At 38.2% G+C, this 24,001-nt stretch overlaps 1 protein-coding gene across 1 annotated transcript; it reads left to right on the forward strand.

Annotated features, from left to right (window-relative positions):
• Positions 1 to 493: 493 nt before the first annotated feature.
• SUB1 (SUB1 regulator of transcription) lies at positions 494 to 10,555 on the forward strand (the record flags this gene model as incomplete). Its single annotated transcript, XM_082013780.1, has 4 exons — positions 494 to 565; positions 2,205 to 2,324; positions 7,713 to 7,821; positions 10,476 to 10,555. 4 exons carry the CDS (start codon positions 494 to 496, stop codon positions 10,553 to 10,555), a joined length of 381 nt encoding a protein of 126 aa, XP_081869906.1.
• Between the last annotated feature and the right edge of the window lie 13,446 nt (positions 10,556 to 24,001).

A 24,001-nucleotide genomic window follows, 5' to 3' on the forward strand; every position in this document is an offset into this window, starting at 1 on the left:
TAACTGAGGTGTTTTTCAGACTTTTGTATTATTGGTGGGAACTTTAGCTTCACTATGGTGATTATGAAGCGTGTTGCTGGCAAATGAAGCTCGGCAAAATGCCCGTATAAGAGTATAGGTAATGCTAGGGCCTTAATCCTTTATACGTGTAATAAAAAGAGTTCAACTGGAGGGCAATATTGTATTTTTTAAAGTGTGATTTCTGCCATACTTAGGGGTATATGAAATGGGTGAAACACTGTGCCTTTGTAAAGAGGTCAGAAAGTAAACTACTGCATTTAATGCAGTTGCTGCAAAAAGGAGAGAGCTAAGAGGGAGGAGTGTTTGAGATCACATCTACAACATGTATTAAATCCTATATGAAAAGGCAGAGAAGACTTTAGGAGCATTTTTAATAAGATGAGCCTTTACAGACAGGTTTGAAGATGGTTTTGCAGCCGTAATGGGACGTATTCCTTGTATAGTGTTCTCACATTATTTTTCTCTTCCTAGAATGCCTAAGTCAAAGGAACTTGTGTCTTCAAGCTCATCTGCCAGTGATTCAGATAGTGAAGTTGACAAAAAGGTGAACATTATATGCAGTTTATTGCTACTGTATTAACTCTTATATTTCAGCCTGGGGTTAAGGAATTAGGTGAGCGTTATGTCACAACATGCATGTCGTTCCATATGATTTATCAGATCAAAACACTTTCTCCCCTGCCCGCTTCCCCCAACAACTAAGACACCTCCAAAGGTTAGGGTTTAGATGGGTAGGGTGCTTTTTGCCTTGCAGTAAACTTTTTTCTTAAACTGTATTTTGCTTTCTTCAGTTTTAGATAGGATATATCTGAGGACACTCTTCCTGGAATTCTTTGCTGCTTTGTGGCACGTGATGGAAGGCTTCTCTAAGCTGCCCATGGTGGCAAAAATTTGGACTAATTTTGAGCACACTGCTCCTCATCCTTATTCCGTCCCCTCCCTCCCGCCCCCAGCATTTTGGTGTCTGGATTACTTGTCCAGAACAAAACCCTCCACTTGCCGTGTCCTCCATGTGCCACTTGCTTATCTTGTTTGTGTGTTCTTTTTCTCTGTTTCAGTTTCTTACGTTTACTGTAATACCATCTGCTAGTTTCTCATCTAAAAGCTGAGGCAACCTCAGTGTCTTTGAGTTGATTAATTTTAACATATGTTGACTGTTTCAAATGTATAAATTGAGTATGCCCATTTATTTTTAATAGTTATTTAATTTATAAGTTTGTACCAGTTATTATGAACAAAACCAGAAAAAACGCACTTATTTTATCTTTTTAATAAATGTTAGGTGATAACACAGATATCAGATATTTTAATGTAGTATGTGAAGAGACTCGGTCTGCTTTACTGCATTTGTTCAAACGTGGCTTGATTGTACTTGCAAATTAGGCGTTCTGTCAGATCTTAATATAAAAGGGAGCTGTATTCCTTAAAAGATGCAGTCTTAACAGTCTGCTTTAGTGGGCAGTAAGGTGGGGTTTTTTTCTGTTATAACCTCCCATATTTGTTTAAAAGAGGTTACCCACAATATGATTCTAGCAGGTGAGACTAATTTTTGGTGTCTTGGTATTACTCTTTTTTGGGGGTGGGCATGGTTACTATATAACCATTAGTAGTACTAGTAACTTTGTAGTATCTGCGGGTAATCTGATTCACAGGTGATAAGGTCTGAGTGTTTTAAAAACATGTTTTAAGTTGTCATACTATGGGCAGAGATTGGATGCTAATTTAAAAATAAAATTACTCTGATGGAAGTGATTTCCAGATCCTATCTTCATTATCTCATCTATGTTTTTTTTCTTTTTAAGAAGAGTTGTAAGCTGTCCTGCATTTTTTGTTGCACTGAATGCAAAGGAAGATGAAACTTCCATCAGACTTTGAAATTTTTATTAAAACTACACAACTGACAGTATTACTGCATAGAAGGAATAGGATTTTTGAAATGTATTTTGATCAGTTCAGTTCTCTTTAAAGCCAAAGTATTATGGTAAGCTTCGCTGGGAGCAGAATGAGGCTCATTTGAAGATCTATTTTTTTTAATTCCAATCTAAATTGGATTCTTGCCTTCATAGCAGGAAGGTGACAATGTGTGTTGTGTAATAGTACTTCGTGACTTCTAATGTAAACTTTTCTTTAACTTACAGAATGAGCTGTGGTTCATGCTTTTCTTTTCTTATTCTTGCTCCAAGGCAAAGCGGAAAAAGCAAGCAGCTCCAGAAAAGCCTGTAAAGAAACAAAAGACTGGTGAAAGTTCAAAAGGTGCAGCTTCTTCTAAGCAAAGCAGTAACAGAGATGAGAATATGTTTCAGGTAAAATTGATGACTCTTAGAGCCTGGTTAAGGTAACATGTTATATTATATTCAGTATAAATTTTATGAAATAATCCAAATATATTTACAGCATAGTGTTTGGTCTCTTTAAGCCTTGGCCAAAGGGAATTGCAATGCTAGCATGCAGATGAGATGCTCAGATAAAGTGTTGTCAGGTTTCAGCAGAGTAAAAGAATCTGAGTTGTAGCAATTGATCTAACCCTCATGTCTTTGCCCATGGTAACTCTGAGTAGTCATTTTGTCAGTAAATACAGCACTTACCATGAGTATACTGTAAATATTAGATCAGGACTGTCTTTACATGGAGATGTTTTTTAATCGAGGCTCTTAAAAGAAAGGTTCTTGGAAACCAAAATGTGGAGTCCTCCTTCCTATTTAACTAGGTCAAGGGCAACTTGGCTTCTGTATTGTAAGACGGTGTCTTAGAACATGTTTTGCTTGTTCCTTTGTTTTATGATGCAGGTTTTTCTTGCTAAATACCCAGAAAGATTGTGATTTTTGATATTGTCCTTGTTTTTAAGATTGGATGAATGAACATTTTTCAGTAGCAAGAGGCATTTGTGAATTCAGGGTATTGCAGTTCCTGGGGTTAGCAGAGGCAGTAGCAGTGTGCTGAAAGCTGTGCAAGAATATATGTTGCTCAGAATTACCTGTTCTAGGGGTGTGTATCAAGACTTATTAAATGTCTCTGACTAGCTGGCTGGAAAGGGACTAAATTTTTAGAGTTAAATTTTTTTGATCCTTAAATTTGTGAAAGGGTATGTGAGAGGTGCCTAATAAGAAGGCCCCAATACTGAGTAAGGCAAAAGAAATGGTTTTGGGCTGTAGCTGTACAAAGTAATAGGGGTAAAAAAACCCCAAAACTTTTCTAGAGAGACCGCTTAAGTGATATTGTAACACAGGGCAGTTATTTTTAATGTATCAGTTGTAATTTTCATCTTTGTATGTAGCTGGGAGGGAGGGCTTCTGTTGAAGGCATTGCCTGGACTTCCCCATTGAAGGAAGGATACAATATTTTTAGTTCTGCTGGGGCATGCTTTGAACTATGTAGGAGAAGTGAAATAGTGTCTTGTACACCTTAGGAGATGAACTGCAGTTAGAACTCAAAAAACCTCTGTATAAGGTTTTTGCTATGTTTGTAATAAGTTCAGAAATTCCAGCCTTGGAGGAAGCTGTTAAAATTTTTATTGCTCCCCTGATGCAAAAAACCCCCAAAACTTTCAAATAAAAGTGAAAGTATTTGTGTGCTCTGATTTCTTTTAACCTTTTTGACCTAAGATGATAATAAAGTTACTAAAAACAGACAGTAGAGGACTTCTATTAGTCTGATAAGAACAGGATTCTTCCAAAGTTCAGTATAATACAGAAAAAAGATTTAAATATCACCTTGACCTAAAACATCAGTGTTGCTTAGTCTCTGCCTGCCTTTTAGTTAATCAACAACACATTTTTTTAGATCACTTACTGTGTTACGTGAAGCATTGTGAGTTGTTTCATGCTATATCAGCTTATGTGCGTTAACTAACATGCAACTGTTTCAGCTATTTCCACATTCAGTCAATGTAGAAATACCATTATAGGTCTGAGGATACTTCCCCTCTCTTCTTCTACCCAGGAGAGCACGCTAGAAGATCTAATTGTGTGTTAATTTTTTACATATGGTTTTTGTTTGTTCTAGGACTATTAGTAATACTAGAAACTCTCCTTTCTGCTTTCCCATGATAGTAAAATGATCTGACTTGCACGTGACTTTGCAGTATAACTTAGAAGTGTGTCTTCGATTGATGGAAATCAGTCTGCAAAGCATTCATAGGATAGTCAGAAGTTCTGTGGTATCCATATTGTGTGTGGTAGTGGCAGCAAATGATGTGAAACTTAGAGGCTTGTTCTACACCCTTAGGCTGTGTTCTTAAAAGTACACAGCTTCTCTTAATACAGAGCTCATTGTGACTGCTGTATTCAGAAGATTCAGTATTTTCATAAAGATCTGCATTTTATTATTTTTGTTTTGAGAATAATGTTGGTATAATGATATTCTTGAAAGTAATGACGAAGAGTAGTATAAATGTAAGTAGAAGGGAATTCATTTAGTATAAGAGACCAAGTGTGTTTTATTTACTTACATGTCGTGATGTTTTTAGGTTTTACACTTAGCCTAGTATACTTTGGAATTTGTTAAAGGGTTTGGGTGCAGTTGGGGTGCAGAAACTTACTCCCATTTGGGATGTATTACTAGAGGCCCTACGGACAAGCGTTTTTCATGTTAATGTGGAAGGGTTTAGTATTGATACGTTAGATTCCTGTCTGTGGCTTCAAGCCAATGTGAGCTCTGCATCATGTGCTTTGGTTAGTTTGACAAATCCTGTCATCTACTGATGCCTGATTTGGATAGGTTTGTTAATGCTCTGAGTGCAATATTAATGACTACCCAGAGTGGAACCACATTGCAGGATCATGCATTTCACTGAAATTGTTACTTCGAAAGTCGTCAGCCTGTGTGTTGTCCAGCCTCCCCCCTGCCCATTTTATTTATTTTTATTTTTTAAGTTTGGGTCATATTAGCTTTTTGATTTGTGAGAACAAAGTTCTTCAGTTTCCCAATGTAATGTCTTTATCATAGGGCTCCTGAAAGTAGGTAAATATATAAGTTTATGATGCTCCGGAAAGGTGATTGGTTTAGCACATTAATTCTGAAACTTAGGTGGTCTCTGATGTGTTTAACAATCAATTTGTTGTGTTGCAGATCTCACTGTTTACAGGGCTCTCTATTGTGCTCCTTCTAATGCTACACATATAGTTATTGGCTAAGAAAGAAGGATGCTTTTTTGCTGTTTCTACTTCCACAGTGTGTATACAGTTTAATCAAGACAGACTGGAAATAGGAGGAGAAATGGTGAAGAAGGTGGTTGCTGAAACTCATACAGGAAGTCAGTTGCATAGATATGAAAAGAACCAAGACACTGTTCAGCGCATTTTATTCTAAGAAGCAGAAACCTGGAAATCATGATTTTTACATCTACTGATTTATGTAATTCAGTATAGTAGTATAATCTAAGGAGATATAATATTTAATAAAAAGCATACGAACCTATGAAGGTTGAACTGCAGTAACTACGCTGCTATAAATCAATACAATGCTTGGAACACCTCTGTGGATAGAGAGATACAAAGATGTCTTAGATCAGTTAAATTGTTCTAGGACTATCAGCTGCTGCACGAAAAAAAATATTCAGAAATTAATCGGTGCCAGAATTGCAGGTAACTGAACATCAAGAAGCATAAATTTACTTAAATAGTTAAATCTAGATTTTGGTTCAGGTTTTCAACCTTAGATGTTAGTTGAAACTGTACTTTAGAAGCCTCTTTGAAGCTTTTAGCAGTGGCAGCTTTTGCATAGAGTTCAACTAAACATTCAAAATTTAATGTGAACATCACCTGAAATCTAGACAATGATGTAAAACCTAACTTAATTTCAGCATTATCATATGGAACTGTTTCCATTTAAGGTAGACTGACTGATTGAATAAATGTGAACTTTGCATTGTTATCCCTTGCCTTACTGTAGTTGAATTAAGACATACAGTCTTATCCTTAAAATTCAAATCCTAAATCCTTTTACTGTATTTGCAGCTGTAATCTGCTCTATTCTATTAGGTTTTATTTCTTAGAGCAAATCTGGAATTACTTGGCAATGCACTAATATTCTTTGATAGCCTTGGAAAAAGTTGTTGCAGACTACTACTACTACTTGAAGCTGTTCTCAGAGGTTCTTTAGACCATAAAAATCACCGAAGCATTAAAGGGTAAAACCAAGAAATGCTTATAGGCTCTTCAGGATGTTCTTTGCCAGCAGTGCTGACGGGCTTGGGCATGGTACCAAGTTTGGTCTGAAGAAACTAAGCTACCATGACATCATACCTTATTTTTGAATGTTAAATCTGTAGTACTGTGAAAGTATTTAATAAATCAATCAAAAATACTATCTTAAACTGTAATGTCTTGTTCATTTTAAAGGATGCTTTGAAGTAGGAAAACTGCTTCAGGCTTATGGTATCTAAAGATATCCTAATTGTTTTAAAAACAATTTTGGAGTTAATCTAGCATGATCTGCATGAGAAGAAGAATTAATTTAAGCGAACATAAAGCCTTCTTTATACCTATTTTGTGAAATAGCAGCTTATGACTTAAACATCTGTGGATGATTTTAGTTGATTGGAGAGTTGTTCAACTTTTCTGGTCAGACAGAAAGCATTTCTTAATGCTAGTAAGATGTGTTTGGGCCCTCATTAAATTGTATTGAATGGCAAGATGCATGGACTGAAGAAGTTGAAAACTGAAGTTAATGTTTTCTCAGGGAGGAATATTGTATTTTAAAATCGTTTACTTTAGAATGTGTTCTTTCTTCAAAAAGTGAATCTAGGAGGCACGTACAGAATTCTAAGAATTTCTTATATGAATTGTATATGATTGCATTTTTATTATCTAATTTCTGATTCTCAAGTTCACATTATAATTCAAATTTATGTGAACAAATAGTTTTTTATCAAATTTGGAAAGACCTTTAATGAGCCTAAATATGTAGTGTAATGCATAGTTGTTAGTGTGACCACTCCGCTTCCCTTGTAACCCCCCCCCCCCCCCCCAAAAAAAAAAAACCAAACTGATGCAGAAATTGTGGAACTCCACAGTCATTTCATACTATGCTACAGGCTGGTAAACTGAAACGATTTGAATGGATTTTTGGATGACCTGGTACAGTGAGATAGTCTTTCAGCCACAGTTCCAATGAAGTGCCATGAGGACTTGGGAGCAGGCATGGGACAATTGGCAGCTAACTTTTAATTTCCACCTATATTTACTGTCTTTAAAAAAAAAAAAAGAAAACAACAGAAAATCTCCCTTTAGAAATTGTGGTTTACTCATGTGAATATCTAATTTACTTTCTGTACATATGGAATGGACTAAAATTCAGATTTCAGAGTAGAGTTCCGTTTTTCCCTGTTTGTTTACAACGCTGCAAAGATGGTTATAGTAGAGACAGTATAGTAGTTTTATTTCAGAAAACAGTAAATGAGTGACTTTTGTAAGAAGTAAGTGTGTTAAGATTGCAGGTATTTTTATTTGAAGAGAGCTACTTTTGCATTGAGCATTGGATGCTCGACTTGTTTTAAGTTGTTCATCCATTTATATTGTCATTACTTATTAGCCTACTGACTACTCTGGATTAAGCTTTTGATCCAGTTGTTTCTCTGGTGTCTAAAATAAGCTGCAGTGTGCAATGTCACATGTACAAGTCTGATACTGCTGGGAGAAGTGAATACTGTAAAATGTAAAATACCTGAAAGACCCTTATATGTGTTTTGACAGATTGGCAAAATGAGGTACGTCAGTGTTCGTGACTTTAAAGGGAAAGTCTTAATTGATATTAGAGAATATTGGATGGATCAAGAAGGTGAAATGAAACCTGGCAGAAAAGGTATTGTTCTGCTTCATGTTATCTTATATTAAAACATTGTCTACAGTTTGCTGGAGAATTTTGTATATCAGATTTTTATACTTTGTTGCTACATGATAAGAGTTAATATTTTTACTTTTTTATAATTTATATTTTAAAAAATGATTAGTTTTATCTATAGGTTATAAACAAAAGCAAAGTGTGTTTGTCAGCCTGAGTATGTTTTCCTAAATGGATCCTCCATGATTTATGGAAAACAAGGCATCAAATACAAGCAAATTTGGTCTGGGAGTTATAAACATAGCCATACATTTTCCCCCTTCATTGATTGATTAACTTAATGCAATTTCTTTCTTTTACTACAATTGGACTTCTTATTTCAAAATTCACTGAAAAGAACTAACTAATTGTGATAAGATGTTAATTTATTTAAAACGATTGTGTCCTTCAATTTATATAAAATTTTAGATAAAAATAATTTAAACACTTAATGTGACTAATTTTGGAAAAAATATGTCAAGATTTTAGTTCAGGCAGAAGTACCTGAAGTTTTCAAGTTCTGATACTGGGCTTCTAATCTGCAGCACAGCATGAGACTTTGTACTTTTAATTGCCACTCCCATACCTGCTTTTATGGCATGTCTTTGCTGAACCATTTTCAGAACTTTGCCACCTGCAAGATGAGGATGCCAGGATAGTTGCAGTAGTAGTGCTTTGCTTAATGTCCCATTGCTTCTGTTTAGAAAAGCCTACTTTTAATCTGTTTTCATAGTGTGCTAAGGAAAGAGGTAAGTATGAAACATTCTGCCATGGAGATTGGAGACATTTGCAATGTACAATCAGCATAAGGTTTGTTACATTATTCTGGTGTGTCCAGGAGCAACTCAGTGAATAGATCCCTGGAAAGCTTGAGAAGCATTTTCAACATCTCTTAAATAACCTATGAACAGGTTTGTATGAACAGCTGTACTAGTACTGTAGAGGAAAATTTCTTGTTTTGCATTTGTTGTTGCTACTTAACAAAAAAGATTACTCTGACTTCTAAGGATTTAAGTCTGCTGTGCTTTGAGGTGGAAGTCAAAAGTATATGCAGTTTGAATGGCAGACTACAATGAGATTTGATGGGTAGGCCAAGTGACAAAAATCACATGATGTTGAGAGAAATGTTTATCAATGTGGCAAAAGGGTCTGAATTTTATCCTAATAAAATTAATAATAATCTGATACACTATGTGTGTCTAATTCCATTTATGCACTTACGAACTTCCTATCTAGTTATCCTGAAAACAGTATTAGCAGTTGAAGTTGTGTAATACAAAACAGAAAAAAAAAATCTAACAATTTAAATTATTGTGTCAGATTTTTTGAAGCAGCAGGTCTGAACTGTGTGCAGTTCATCTGGTAAGTGGTTCAGGGACATTAGGAAATTAGGGATATTAGGAAAAATTTCTTCACTGAGAGGTTTGTCCAGCATTGGAACAGGCTGCCCAGGGAAGTGGTGGAGCCACCATCCCTGGAGGTATTTAAAACACCTTTAGATGTGACACTTAGAGATATGATTTAGTGGTGGTGTTAGGTTAACGGTTGGACTTGATGATCTTAAAGATCTCTTCCAACCTAAATGATTCTATGATTGTATGACATCTTGATGACGTTTGGTGCCCTAGTAATGGTTAGCACACCCGACCTAACTGTTCTCAAAAGAAACCTGCCCTCTAAAGAATGGTGGAAAACTGCTTAGAGTAGCTCCATGCTGCTCACTGTTCAGAATTATGGTGTTGCTCTGATAAAACAGTGATGGTAGAAGAAAAATGCATTGAGCCCCCAAAATGGAATTCGAAGTTTCACCCGTTTTCAGGTCCTGCTCCACCTACAGGGAGAAAGCGATGAAGGAAGCCTGATCACTGAAGTGGGGAGAGGGGGGGTAAATAGTACAAGAGCCTGGCTGGAGTATGAGAGGTGGGCCTGTGATTCTGTACTTACATAGAGTTGGCATAGAGGGGAAGAATGAGGAGACTAAAGCACAAATGAAATATGTGCCTGAACTCAAGCTTGAGGGGAGGTACCAATTTAGAACTGAGGAGATGTTTTGTGGGTCACTGAATGATTATTGAGTGTCACTAGAAACTGTAGTGAAAAAACTGTAGTGAAAAAACTTCTGTGTTGGTTTGTGAGTGCTAGGGAGTGGAATAGATTTACTTAATGTCTAAAATGTTACTTACAGTATATGTTATTACAGTGCTTTAAGAAACAGGAGAGGGGAAAAAACCCCCAGAATTATGGTACTTTAAAAGTGCACAGAAGTTCAGTCTGTTAGGGCTTTTAGGAGCCAACAGGAATACGAATGATTTCCTCCGTCTTGCCCAGGGCTTTTGTCCTGCCTTCTGCCAAGGCCAGAGCTCTGTTTCACTTCCTGTGTTTAGCCTAATACTTGTGAATAAATTTGTTACACTGTACTCATACTATTTGTCATTTAAACTTGTCCAGAAATAAGCTAAACTGAAGTGTTGCAAATGAGTAGTTCCACTTTGTAGCTGAGAAAGCTGTTGAAGTAGCTCAACCATTAATAGTTTATGACATAGATTTTGTGTATGAAACCAGCCTTGATAGAAATGATGCAAGATACTGCACCCCAATTTTCTTTATCTTAAGTGTTTATTTTCAATGCGTTTCAGGTATTTCTTTAAATCCAGAACAGTGGAACCAGCTGAAGGAACAGATTTCTGATATTGATGATGCAGTAAGAAAACTGTAAAGACAGAGCCATACAGAAACTTTATCATTTAAGTTGTTTTCAGCGGTCTTTCTACATTGGCTTTTGTTTTCTAAAATATTGTTTTCCAAGCTATTGTATATTTGAATTGCAAAACGATTTGTAAGATGAATACTTTTTTTATGTGCATTAAAAGTGTATTCTGAGTGAGGCTATTTGTGTATACTTTACTAAAAGGAAATGTGTTACTTTCACCACATAGAGTAGAATAAACAAATGAAATAATATGTAAATCATACTTGCTTGTGGCCTTTTGATTGAAGGTGTTTACTGATAAGGCTACCTGATAGCTTTAGTCTTTGTTTTAGTTTCGGTTTAGTTAACAGTTAATATAAATTTGTTTTCTGAGGAGATTTCTTAAAATGTCTCAATTTAATTTTTTCTTTGTCATACTCTTTGGTATTGCCCTTCCAGCTTTCTGTTCTAAAACTTGATACAAACAATAAATACTTGGTAAAACACATTTTTGTAGATAATTTTAAATACTGTATTTGCTAATTTACCCTATTTATTCAGATGTAAACAGTCCTGAGTATATAGACTTTTTTGCATTACTTGCATGGAGTGTTATGCTAAACAATAATACTTGAACACAAGCCACATGTTATTTCTTCCCATTTTTCTACAGCTTGCTTGACTTAGAAAATTCAGTTAGCCTTTTTTCTCAGGCCCTAGATTTTAGAATGTGATGCATAAACTTTTACAGTAATAGACATATACCTCAGAGTAAGATAGTATCTGAAGGCTCCAAGTGTGGTTATTAGTTAGGTACCCTTTTTAAACTTCACATTAAACTTATTCTTGAACACATATTAACTAACACATACTAACTAGTTATTCTATAGAAAAGAACAGTTAACCTGTCTTTGTAGGCCTTTTGTTCGTTTCAGAGTATTGCATAAACAGTGATGTTTAAACTAGACTGTAACACAGGTTAAACAGCCAAACAGGGTTAAAATTGCTTCAGACAAAATGTCTGGCTGTCATGCTTCTGCCCTGTCCACACTGCCTGCCCAAATCACTTGGCTTGCTTTGTGTAGCTTATGTGTGCACAGCTGTTTCATCTTTTGTACAGAAGATAAGTAGCGCTTACAATGGAACGCTGGTAGATAGTGGATCATGACTCTACTGAACTTTGCTTGTCAACCATTGTACTATCCTGGTAAGAGAAGCTTCTGTCCAGTGGAAGCTCTATTAGACTAGACGGTGCCCCAGTTGAAGGGCTTCTTGGTAGGTGTCACAAACAATGAAATGAGGGAGGGAGAATATGATGTTTGAGTAGAACCTGGAGAGATGAGAGGCACACCGGTATGGAAGTTAACAGTGAAAGTTCAAAGTTAGCTGACACATACTTACTGTGAAGAAATGTACATTAATGGAATTGGAGAGGAGTCATTTTGACTTAATTCAGTTAATAAAGGAAAAAGATGAAAATTTCATGAAAATGGAAATTTCAAGGCTATGTAGTGAATGTACACCTTAACTGGTTTGGCTGTAAGTTTACCATTTGATGTTAATATGTTTTAAATTTTGCATAGATAAACAGGATTTACTATTTGTTTAATTTTGGAATATCTTAATATCATTGTTTATATTGCAAACGTACATGGAAGTGCCATACATAGACTGTTCCTGTGCTGCAGCGTTCATAGTTCGACACAAATAGGTGTTTAAAGGTGAGGAAGGGTGATGTCATCAAATTAAATATACATTATTTAATTTAAATATTATGTCAGATCACAGAATCATTGAGATTGGAAAAGACCTTTAACATCATCAGGTCCAACCATCAACCCAACAATACCTCCACCTGCTTTTTAACTTACACATTGCTGACATATTACAAATAAAGTTGACGTCTGTTTTTGCGTAGCTCAGGAAATCGGAATTTTTAAGAACTGCTTGAGGTTGAATAAAAGGTTGAAGAGATGTTTTGTGGTAGCAGATGCATTTTGGGGCAGAACATTTTTTTTTGAGTGACTCTTAAAGGCATGTAGGGATATTTGGACCAAGTAGAATAAATACGAAATACCTGCTAAAATTTCACAGATGAGAGAATGAAATAAATTGCTAATCACTATGGACAGGTTCTAGGTGTTTTTTATTTGAAGTATGCATATATGATTTTTCAACTTTAAATCTGAAAGTTTGCAACTAGACTTCACCCATTTTTACCCCAAAACTTTCATTTGGCTACTTTAAAGTGTATGATTATGTTGGAGGGAACATTGTCCTCCGTCAGATTACTGTGGTAGTAGGTCATTGAATGGCAGGTGTGTATCAGAGTACAATATAATTGTGTTCAGGAAAGTGGAAAATTAAATTCATTCATTTACAGGGAGTAAGTGGAAAAGTGTTAATACAGTGATCAGTTCTCTTGTGGAAACTGCTGGTAGAGGTGTTCAAAGAAATTAGTATTTGTTAACCAAGAACTATTTGTTCCTGTTACAGATAGCCCCCTTGCTGAATTTGTGGTGATAAGTACTCAACCTGTTTATTCCATTTTACTTGATAAAACTTGTGGCAGTTTGATTTTGCTTCGCTTGCACATTTAAAAATAGTTTTCCATCTACCAGTTATTTCTGCCTGTAATAATGATAAAATACATATTTTACCTGAGCCAATCCTAACATCTGCATGAATGTCCTACAAAAAAGGTAACTAAACCAGTCAGTTTCACAAATGAACTCAAAATGGGATGAGTTGAATTGTGGGGGAACTCATTGCACCTCAGATGACTGATGTGCTTGTTACTTGATAGACACGTGACACATTCAATGTTATTTTGAAACAAATAGTTGGTAGTGATTTGTCAGGTAGTTGTCAACTACCTGATTTGAAGGGAGAATTCTGATTTTTTTGAATAAAGATTATTGCAGACAGAATGGTAGTTAGGGTACATGTAGAAGTCTCCATGGAAGAAAATTGTGCATGTATGAAAAGGCTGTGTAATACCAGATGAAAACACTGCTCCCTTTCCCATTGAAGTGGCAAAAGAAAGATGCATTTGATTCTTGAAGTTTATGCAGGGCGTATTAGCAATATGTTTTATAAAGTAAGCCTACTATGGAGCTTAGGAGGAAAATTATGTCACAGTTAGAGCTGCCAAAGTATCATGTGTGTGATAAACTGTCATGTACAATGTTGCTCTTATGTAGAGATGTTCATATTGAAATTAAACAAATGCAGTACTAAGTTTGATATTTCTGTTAAAGGAAATGCCCCAGTTACGTACTACTTATGTGATCTGTTAGCAAAAAAATCAATGATTGTAATTCTGGTAACTCAAATGTCATGTTGTTAACCATGTGGAATGTTTTATGTTTTGCTCTGGTGGTGTCTACTGCAGAAAGGCCACTGGAAATATGACCCCTCCAACTGTAATTATCTGAATGTTCAAATAAAAAATAGTTAAATGGCTTATGTGTACCAACCATTTAAACGCTTGGAAATAAATGAAGACTTCTGTTGACATAGTGTTATTTTTATTAGAAATTCAGCTGCACTAGAACTTATTTTTTCTGAAATTGTTATGGAAATTGCTCTTTGTTTCTTACAACTGTTGTAATTTGGAAATTTGAAAACTTAATCCTCTTATCTTACAACTTAGTCCATGTTTGCGGATGAGAGGTGGTGTAGCATGGAGGGACAGAATTTTTTCACTGTGATAGAAGAACAAGTGTCATGTAAATATTGAAGCAGCAGATACAGACACCCATTCAAACATCAAACAGAAGGAAAGTGCCTGATAAGTATCTGCTGTTAAGAAAATGGCTGATTGGCTTTTTCAGTGGAGTTTCTTTTTGACCTGACGATAAATGTAACCATAGATTAGATAGAAAAAAGCTTTTCATCCATCTATTTATTATCACTAGTGAGTTAGGTCAGTGTAGGCTTCATTAGGAAGGATACTTGTTCTTCACATGCTTGCTGTGACTGATTTGTAGGGAGTGGATGAACTTTGTTTGTGGCTTTGAACTGAACAGATTTTTATTCAAGTAATTTTGATTAGTTTAGAAATTTATAGCCACAGAAACAGAAATAACTCTGGCTCAGAGGGAAGAAATGGAGTTTGGGGTTGATGGAAGGTCATCGTGTCCTACCTGTTTCTCATTTACTGCCATCTGCTTGCTGATAGGATTCGTGTTTGACTGTAACTCTGGTGACTGTGTATGGAAGAGCAATCTGATAGACAATGTTTCCCCTGTTGTGAATCAAGCCTGTATGTCCCCTGTTCTCAACTAAACCTGGTTATGTGGAAGTGTGAAGACACCTGCTGAAGCACTGCAATAAATGTTCCTTGGCTTTGTGATCGTTTATCCTGGAAGCTTAAATCGTGCTGTCTTGTGAGCAGAAGGACATGCAGGTAGTCATGGGATAACTTAAAGACTTGGTGACAGCTGTTCCCTTGGTATTGTGCTTCATTTAACAAAAATATTATAATGTTAATAAGCTGCTTAATTTGTTTTTTACTGTCACATGCTTTCAATGAATCCATATACTCATTGATGGGATGGCAAATAAGGCAGGAATGGAGGTTGGGTTGAGGACTCAAGTTTTTAAAAACATTGTTATCATGTGGAAGGAGGTGGGCTCTCAATCCTAAAGGTGAAAAGAGCTTGCTGTAAAACTGCTAAAGTTGGTGGAATGAACAGACTGTTCTTGGAAATCTCTAGCTGTATTTGATAAGGCTGAATAAGAAACATATTTTATGCCTCCTTGGTGAACATGCCTAGCAGACTACTGTTAGTTATCAGTTCACTTGGGCAGCAGTTAATGAGAGAAAAACTGCTGAAGTAAAGAAGTCGTAAGTTTTTTACATAACCCTGTTACTTGTGTTGTTATCTAAAAGAACTGTTTCACACCTCAAGAGTTTAAACGTTTTATGCTTTCACTAACAGGCTAATGTGTCAGAATAGTTTTCAGGTTGTTGAAAATAGTCCATTTCGTCTTAGGAACAGAAAGACCTAAGTTGTTCTATTCACTAAAATATCACATAATATATCTGAGGGAGAGGCGAACAACATTGTCAAGAACAAACTTGAGACTGATTAAAGTAACTACTTGAAGCTGAAAGTTAGGTGGTATATAGCAATAAAACGTTGCAGTCTGTGGTGTTGATTTTATGCAGCCTTTGAAGCTTTTTGATAGGTATCTCAACATGGAATGGGCCTGAAGAGCTCTTCTGTTTCGTCTGCTTTCCGTTTGCCATACCTTACTGAAATCTGCAGCTCCCTTTGCATTTCCTCTGTTAGTTGTTTTCTGGCTGGAAGCATCCCTCCATCTCTTGGAACACAAGCATCTCTGGCTGTACTCACACTATCACAAGACAAGGAATATCTTCACAATTGGATCCGCATAATAGTTGGCAGATACATCTGCTATTGCTAACACAGGCCTATTAACAGTCATATATATATACACTTTTTTTTTTAGCATTGTAATAAAGTATGCTTGAAGTAATTTGGTTACTCTTGCCAACATGGATACTTTCCAAAGGAAGTAATGTCAACCAAGGGATCAGGCCCAGCCAGCACGGGTTCATGAAAGGCAGGTCCTGCTTGACCAACCTGATCTCCTTCTATGACCAGGTGACGCACCTAGTGGATGAGGGAAAGACTGTGGATGTTGTCTACCTGGACTTTAGTAAAGCCTTTGACAGCGTCTCCCACAGCATTCTCCTGGAGAAACTGGCGGCTCATGGCTTAGACAGGATTACTCTTCGCTGGGTGAGGAACTTGCTGGATGGCCGAGCCCAGAGAGTTGTGGTGAATGGCGTTAAATCCGGCTGGCGGCTGGTCACAAGTGTTCCCCAGGGCTCGGTTCTGGGGCCGATCTTGTTCAATATCTTTATAGATGATCTGGATGAGGGAATCGAGTGCTCCCTCAGTAAGTTTGCAGATGATACCAAGTTGGGTGGGAGTGTTGATCTGCTGGAGGGCAGGAGGGCTCTGCAGAGGGATCTGGACAGGCTGGATGGATGGGCTGAGGTCAACTGTATGAGGTTTAATAAGGCCAAGTGCAGGGTCCTGCACTTGGGTCACAACAACCCCATGCAACACTACAGGCTTGGGGAGGAGTGGCTGGAGAGCTACCCGACAGAAAGGGACCTGGGGGTGCTGGTTGACAGCCGGCTGAACATGAGCCGGCAGTGTGCCCAGGTGGCCAAGGCGGCCAACAGCGTCCTGGCCTGTATCAGCAATAGTGTGGCCAGCAGGAGCAGGGAAGTGATTGTGCCCCTGTACTCGGCACTGGTGAGGCCGCAGCTTGAATCCCCCAGTTTTGGGCCCCTCACTCCAAGAAGGATGTTGAGGTGCTGGAGCATGTCCAGAGAAGGGCAACAAAGCTGGTGAGGGGTCTGGAGCACAAGTCTGATGAGGAGCAGCTGAGGGAACTGGGGTTGTTCAGTCTGGAGAAGAGGAGGCTGAGGGGAGACCTTATCGCTCTCTACCACTACCTGAAAGGGGGTTGTGGCGATGAGGGTGTTGGTCTCTTCTCCCAAGTAACCAGCGATAGGACGAGAGGAAATGGCCTCAAGTTGTGCCAGGGGAGGTTTAGATTGGATATTAGGAAAAATTTCTTCACTGAGAGGGTGGTCAAGCATTGGAACAGGCTGCCCAGGGAGGTGGTGAAGTTGCCATCTCTGGAAGTGTTCAAAAAATGTGTGGATGTGGTGCTTCAGGACATGGTTTAGGGGACACGGTGGCACTGGATTAATGGTTGGACTTGATCTTGAAGGTCCTTTCCAACCTAGTGATTCTGTGATTCTTCACACTAGCTTGGGTTATTGTCTGCAGTGAAAATACTGGACAAATGCGTTTTTCTCTGAAGTGATTATTCACAACTTGGAAAATACCACAGTGAGACAGTTCCTGGGGTGAAAATGAATAGAGTTACCACCTGGATATCTGCTTGCCATAAGGAAGGGTATTTGTAATTGCAATGGTTTGGTTAATGGAAAGAAAACGCAGTTGCTTGGGTAGCCTGGAAAGTTCCTAAAGTGCCATGTAGCACATGAGTAGCATTTGTGATGATTTAAAGACTGCCCTCTTGTCTGTTCAAAGAAACCTTTGAACAATATTAATTTGCAGTATGCTTGTCCCTACATATATCCTACTTTTTTATCTCTTTTTTTTTTTTTTTTTTTTTTGAGGAGATTTGTTGGTGTAATTTCTGTAGTCCTGTTTCAGTGGTGGGAGAACTAGTTGCCCTGATTTACTCTCAGTCACGCTGAGATTGTGTAGGGACGGTGCATGTCTTTTTCTCATTTTCACACAGCACCTATTATGTAATATATTCTATAGTAGTGTATATTATGTAATATATTCCATAGCAGTGTGCCTTTCATGTATCAAAACGATTTGTAGTAACCGGTGGAAAATGCTTGTGAACAGACATTTTGGGTTTGGGGGAGAATTTTTTGTAAATAAGTTATCTAGGTATTTTTCCCCTCTCCTATAAATTTGTTCATGTTTTGGTATTTTAATTTTGTGTCACTGTTTTTCAGGAAACTGAAATGATTTTTTCCTGTGATCACTTAAGAGTTTTGCAGTTCCTTATTTTTAACATGATCCGGTTGCAGCTTTTGAAAATGAACTTGCAAAGGTCATGCTTAGATACATTTCTTACTAGATTTTGTTAGATTCCTAGATTGTTGTCCGGCTGAGAGTGTTTGCTCTGTAGTCTGAGCAACTGTTGAAAAGAGAAGTGTCTGTCAGGGCTATAAAATTGCAAGCTTCTGATATGCCACATGAAAAGGTGAGGAGAGGGAAGTGCACAGCTAAAGAAATTAGTTATTTTCTGAACTTTTTCAGGACATGTTCCAGAAACAGCGTTTTTCTAATTTTGAAGGCAAAAACTAAACCCCAAACTGTTAAAAAATGCTAAGCTTGAATTTGGAACTGCTTCTGTTCAAACACGAGTTCATCAGACGCGCACTATTTTATGCAATATTTTTGCAAAAGTTATAGCAATTTTTTTTCAAAAAAAGAAACCTGCCCTGATAAATGCTAAGTTTAGCACCACAAAATTTTTAAAGCTAATCGAATCTATGCCAATATACAGTTTTAAAGTGTTTTTATTTGTGCTTTGATACTTTGAAGCATTCATCTTAACTGAATAGGTAAATTTCTGTTAGGCTTTGTGAGAACTTCTATGGATGGAGGTTACATCCTTGGCTGAAGGAAGAGACCTGTTAACTTCTTGCGTGGAAGCTCTTGGAGAAAGAGGCTTCTGAGTGCTTAAGGCAATGAGTTTGATCTGCTTTAGGTCAGTATTGCCTTAAAGCCTTGGTATTAGCAGTCTGCTGTATTTAATGAAGGGCACAACTAACTTTATTTTAAGAGGTTTTGGTGTGTTTATTGAAGTGACATTTGGATGGATATTTAGCTCTATTAATTAAACATGCTATTTTGTGTGGTTTTGTCTTCAAAATGATCAAGATTAGCACATAGTCAAGAAATTTATAATTCTGCAATTGATACACAGTTTACATAATTTTCAGTTCTATTTTGCATCTGGTTACATTTCTGCTTGAGTCATTGCTAATGTACTTCCATAGGCATCATCAGTCGGTACAGCATTAAGGGTGGGAGTCCTGGTGCCAGGTAAGATAATACTGTTCTGTTGCCAAGCAGGTCTTTTTTTCACTATGGGTCATTTGAATGCAACATGTATGGAAGGTGTAAAGAAGTGGAATGAGATAACTCATTACTGCTTTTTACCTGAAAAGTATACAAGATCTGAATTGAAAACCTTCCTATAGAACAGTTTGACAACCTATTGGTAAATCTTCCAACAGTATATGCAATTTTTCAGAGAAGTGAGATTTTTTTTTTTCCTGGGTAAACCTCAACAATTACTTTTTAATAACTTATATTTTTCTCTAACATATTCAAACAGATCTCTGTGTTAAGTGGCTACTATATGCAAGTTCTGTGCTGACAACAATACTTAAGTAATAATTCAGTATAGGTTAGTGCAGTATATATGTGTACTGTAAGTTTGTAAATGGTAGTGTGGTGGATGCCCCGCTCCGTCTGAGTGACCAGCACTGTGGTTCGGGCATCACCGATGAGCAGGCCTGCCCAGTGCCAGCCCTGCCGTGCAAACCGTGAGAACCGTGCGAGGCCGCATCTTCTCAGGGACCAAGGACTCCAGGCTGTGGCTTATCGGGAGATAACAGCATCAGCCCGAGCTGGGACTAGACAAAACTAGAACTGCCACAGCTGCACAACTGTGCAGAGGAGGGGTTTGACTATGAGTCCATCACTTTACACTATAAATACCTGTCGCCGTCCCGAGCCCATCCAGCTCCCCTGTACGGCAGTGGGCTGCACAGAGATCTCCCCCTGTGAGCAGGGATACCTCTCAAGGTTGCTCCTCGAGACTGAGAGACCCTTTATCCAGCATCTGGCATCTACAGTGAGGTAAGCAGCATTTTACACTTGGCCTAAAAATATATAGTATGCTAGTGACATTTTTATGTGTATATATATCCAGCTAAGGCTTAATTATTAGAAGTGTAATAAGTAGCGGAATGTTTGCTGTCTAAATCATCGTTTAAATCATCATTTAAATCTTTGACAAATCATTGGCTAATTACCATTCAATTATCACTTTTTCACCATTTAATTTCCATTCAATCATCAACTAATTATAATTTGATAATAATTTAATCATTAATAAAACCCTTTTAGTTAACCCCATTATGACAACTTCTTTTAATAAATCATCTGTGACAGGTACTAAGTCTTAATCCATGTGCTTGGATTTCTTGGGTGTTGTAGAGTAGTAGGGTCACTGCAAGAATTTGTTGTAGAAGAACTGGAAATCTACATGTGTGTGGCCTACAATAGCACTGCATTATTGGGTTGGAATCCTTCACTCTGAAAGGGTTTCTAAACCTCCTAGATACTTTCTTGGTCTTTTAGAGGTCAACTTCCTCCATGTTTTATGGAGAAACTGTTGTGAAAAGGGTAAAGTCATCTCAGAGAGAGTATTGCATTATGACGTCAAATAGTTGTGAATAAAGCCTGTTTGAGTGCTCTGTTCTGCTGACTGACAGTAGTGCTGAGGCACTTCCAGCACTTGGAAATGAAACATCTGCTGGAGTGCTTTCCTCCACTTCTTGGCACATGAATCTTCAGTCAATACTTTGACTTTGGTAGGACAGGGATTTGAATATTTTTTTTCAAAGTAATGAGAGTTGAAATTAAAACATTGTCTTAAATAACACCCTCTTATTGTATTAATGATGGGACTGAGGATAGTAGAGAACAGTTGTCTTCATCCCTTGGGAAAAATGTGCCTGTGTCAATTTGATGACTTAACTGGCTGATGTTTTGCAGTTATATTTTTTGTCTTGGTATGACTTCTTTGAGCAATATGTTAAAACAAGACAATGTTCATTGTTCAAGATATTTAGAATAACATATGTGTTTAGTGCTGCTAAGAATTTTGTTTCAGTCTGTAGGAAAGTTGCCAGAGCAATGAGATGAAAACCAGCACAGATCACAGTGCCTCTGTTGCCTCAGGACTTTGCTATTTCAGAAAATATTTACTGCTGTAAAATATATGAAAATCTACAAAATTTGTGAATATGGATTACTGCATGTAGGCTTGGGCTCCGCTCATATCTGTTCTGCTGGTATGAAGAATGCGGTATTTTTTGTGACGTAAAGTGTGAATTAATCTTTCTAATACACACATGTTTTCCTGCATGATCAGCAATCTTGCTGTCATCCTACCTTTTGCAATTCTCCCTAAACTGTCTTTCACCTCTGTCAGCTTCTTGGTGCCAGTGGGCACCTGGGATACTGGTAGCAGCAGCAATGGCACCTATGAGGTCTTGCTGTTTGCTTTGTTGCCTGTTCTCTCCAGCAACCCTTAGCACCTGGAAAGAGAAGAATAGCGTCCCCCACCAAGTCTGCTCTGAAACTAGGCAAGGTACTGTTGTGAAGTACAGCATCAGTCTCTTTGGAATCTCCTCAGTGGAAAAAATAATGCAAGAACAGCTGTAGGAAGTGTACCTCTAGTCCAGTAACTTGTTTCCAGACGAACGTGTGCCTCTTGTCACTAGAAAAATGTCACAACTCAGTTTCCAACATGAGGAAGGCTGACTCGCTCATCTCTGGATTATCTGTTTTACTCCTGCACCAGGTAAGATGCAGGATCAGCCTATGCTCTTGTATCACCAAATGCTCTTCTAACAATGGACATTTTGAGAAAATTTCAGACTGGCTTTGCATAACTCTGAAGAGGGGGAACCATCCCACAGTTTAGTCAACATGTGAATTTATACAAAGCTTTCCGGTCTCATCTTCAGGAGCCTGATGTTTAAGTTACACTGGAAAATTTAAATGTGCTGCATAAGCAAGTGGTCTGTTCTTTCTTTTTAATACATCAGGAGGCAAATACAGTGTGGCAGAGGTGTATGGGTGATGTTCATTTGTTGGAGATGTACCTATTTATATTTTTCTAGTTTTCTGTCAGTTAAAGTGAGCAGAGCTGCAGTCTTGGGCCAAAGTGAGATCCATGTGAATGCCTTTGCAGAGCTTTCTTATAAAGGCATTTGTCATTGTATAGCTTTATTTGATTTGTAGCTTATAGGTCTCTCAAAAAAAATCTCATTGTTCATGTAAGACAGGACAAGGCACCTTGCAGCCCAGAAGGCCAAGTGTGTCCTGAGCTGCATCCAAGCAGCATGGCCAGCAGGTCGAGGGAGGGGATTCTGCCCCTCTGCTTCGCTCTGCTGAGACCCCACCTGGAGTCCTGCGTCCAGCTCTGGAGCCCTCAGCACAGGAGAGACATGGACCTGTTGGAGCGGGTCCAGAGGAGGCCACAGCAATGATCAGAGGGATGGAACAGCTCTGCTGTGAGGACAGGCTGAGAGAGTTGGGGTTGTTCAGCCTGGAGAAGAGAAGGCTCTGGAGAGACCTTATTGCAGCCTGCCAGGACTTAAACGGGCCTTATAAGAAAGATGGGGACAGATTTTTTAGCAGGGCCTGTAGCGATAGGACAAGGGGTAATGGTTATAAGTAAAAAGAGGGCAGATTTAGACCAGATGTAAGGAAGAAATGTCTCACACACTGAAGGTGGTGAAATGCTGGCACAGGTTGCCCAGAGAGGTGATAGAAGCCCCATCCCTGGAAGTGTTCAAGGTCAGGTTGGACGGGGCTCTGAGCAGCCTGATCTAGTTGAAGCTGTCCCTGCTCATTGCGGGGGGGCTGGACTAGATGGCCTTTAAAGGTCCCTTCCAACCCAAACTGTGTGATGTATGATTCTGTGATTGTTAATCTTTGCGCTGGCCACCTTTTAGTATCACAAGGTTGGGCTGCTGCTTCTGAATGTGTTCTCTTTGTGTATGGGTCACGTAGGACACTTCAATCCAGAAAATCTCCCCGCTCAGACCAGGAGCAGCAGTGCATTAGTGCAGATCCAGCCAGCATCCATGTGCCGTGAGGGAGGGCTATTAATTGGGGTAGGGTGAGTATTCAAAGTGTCTCACTCCAGCTCATCAAATCTGACAAGTTTCAAGCACCTGATATTTCTGGGAAAGTCTGGACTCCTCTTTAGTTTTCGTCAGCTCCAGCTGGCTGCATCCATCAGCTTTTAATAATCTGGCTTTGAATTTCTTTTATCCCATGGTAATTTCCATCTACAAAAGGGGAATAATAATACTTTCTTCCTCTCTTTTTTTTTCTTTGCTTGTCCTTTTTTATTTAATTTATGATGTCTGCAGAGCTAGGATGCATTTTATTTGTTTGAATAGTGCACAACTGTGAGGGACATGATACTTCCAGCTGGAGCCTCTTGCCTCCAAAGGGTAAGGAATGATGCTGGACACACGCAAATAGCTTTCAGACCTGCACAGACCTGTATGAGCGCAGTCAGCCACTAGATGTCAGCATTATTTTAAATATTAACAGCTGAGATGCCAGTTGGCCATTCCTGCTTAAAATGTGCTTGATGTAAAGTTGCTTTCTGACAACATGAGACTTGGTAACCAGTACCAAGAGGCTGCAGGCTTTTGTATTTGTGAAATACTCAGTGAAAACCATGTTTCTAGCAGCATACTAGGGAGAATTTTCCTAATAATTTCCAACATTTTAGTCCTCATGAAAAAGACATTGATACCTGCTAAAACAACTAAGAACAAAGTGAAATTTAATAATAAGACTTTTGAAGTTCAGTTCTGCTTGCACTCAAGCATGGATCCATCAAAGAGGTGACGGAGACAGCTCCCTGTCAGCAAAAATTCTTTTGCATCACGGAGCCCCTCAGCAAAGCTGAAGAGCTTTTGTGTGCACGTTAGGGCTGCACCTAGGGGGGAAGTTGGCTAAACCAAATTAGTGGCTCATTGACGCAGAAAAGATACAGTCCTCTTCCTCTCTCTATTGCTCTCCAAGTGGCTAATTTGGCAGAAAA

This window comes from Phaethon aethereus, assembly GCF_964289735.1.
Source record: "Phaethon aethereus genome assembly, chromosome: Z".
Taxonomy (NCBI): Eukaryota; Metazoa; Chordata; class Aves; order Phaethontiformes; family Phaethontidae; genus Phaethon; species Phaethon aethereus.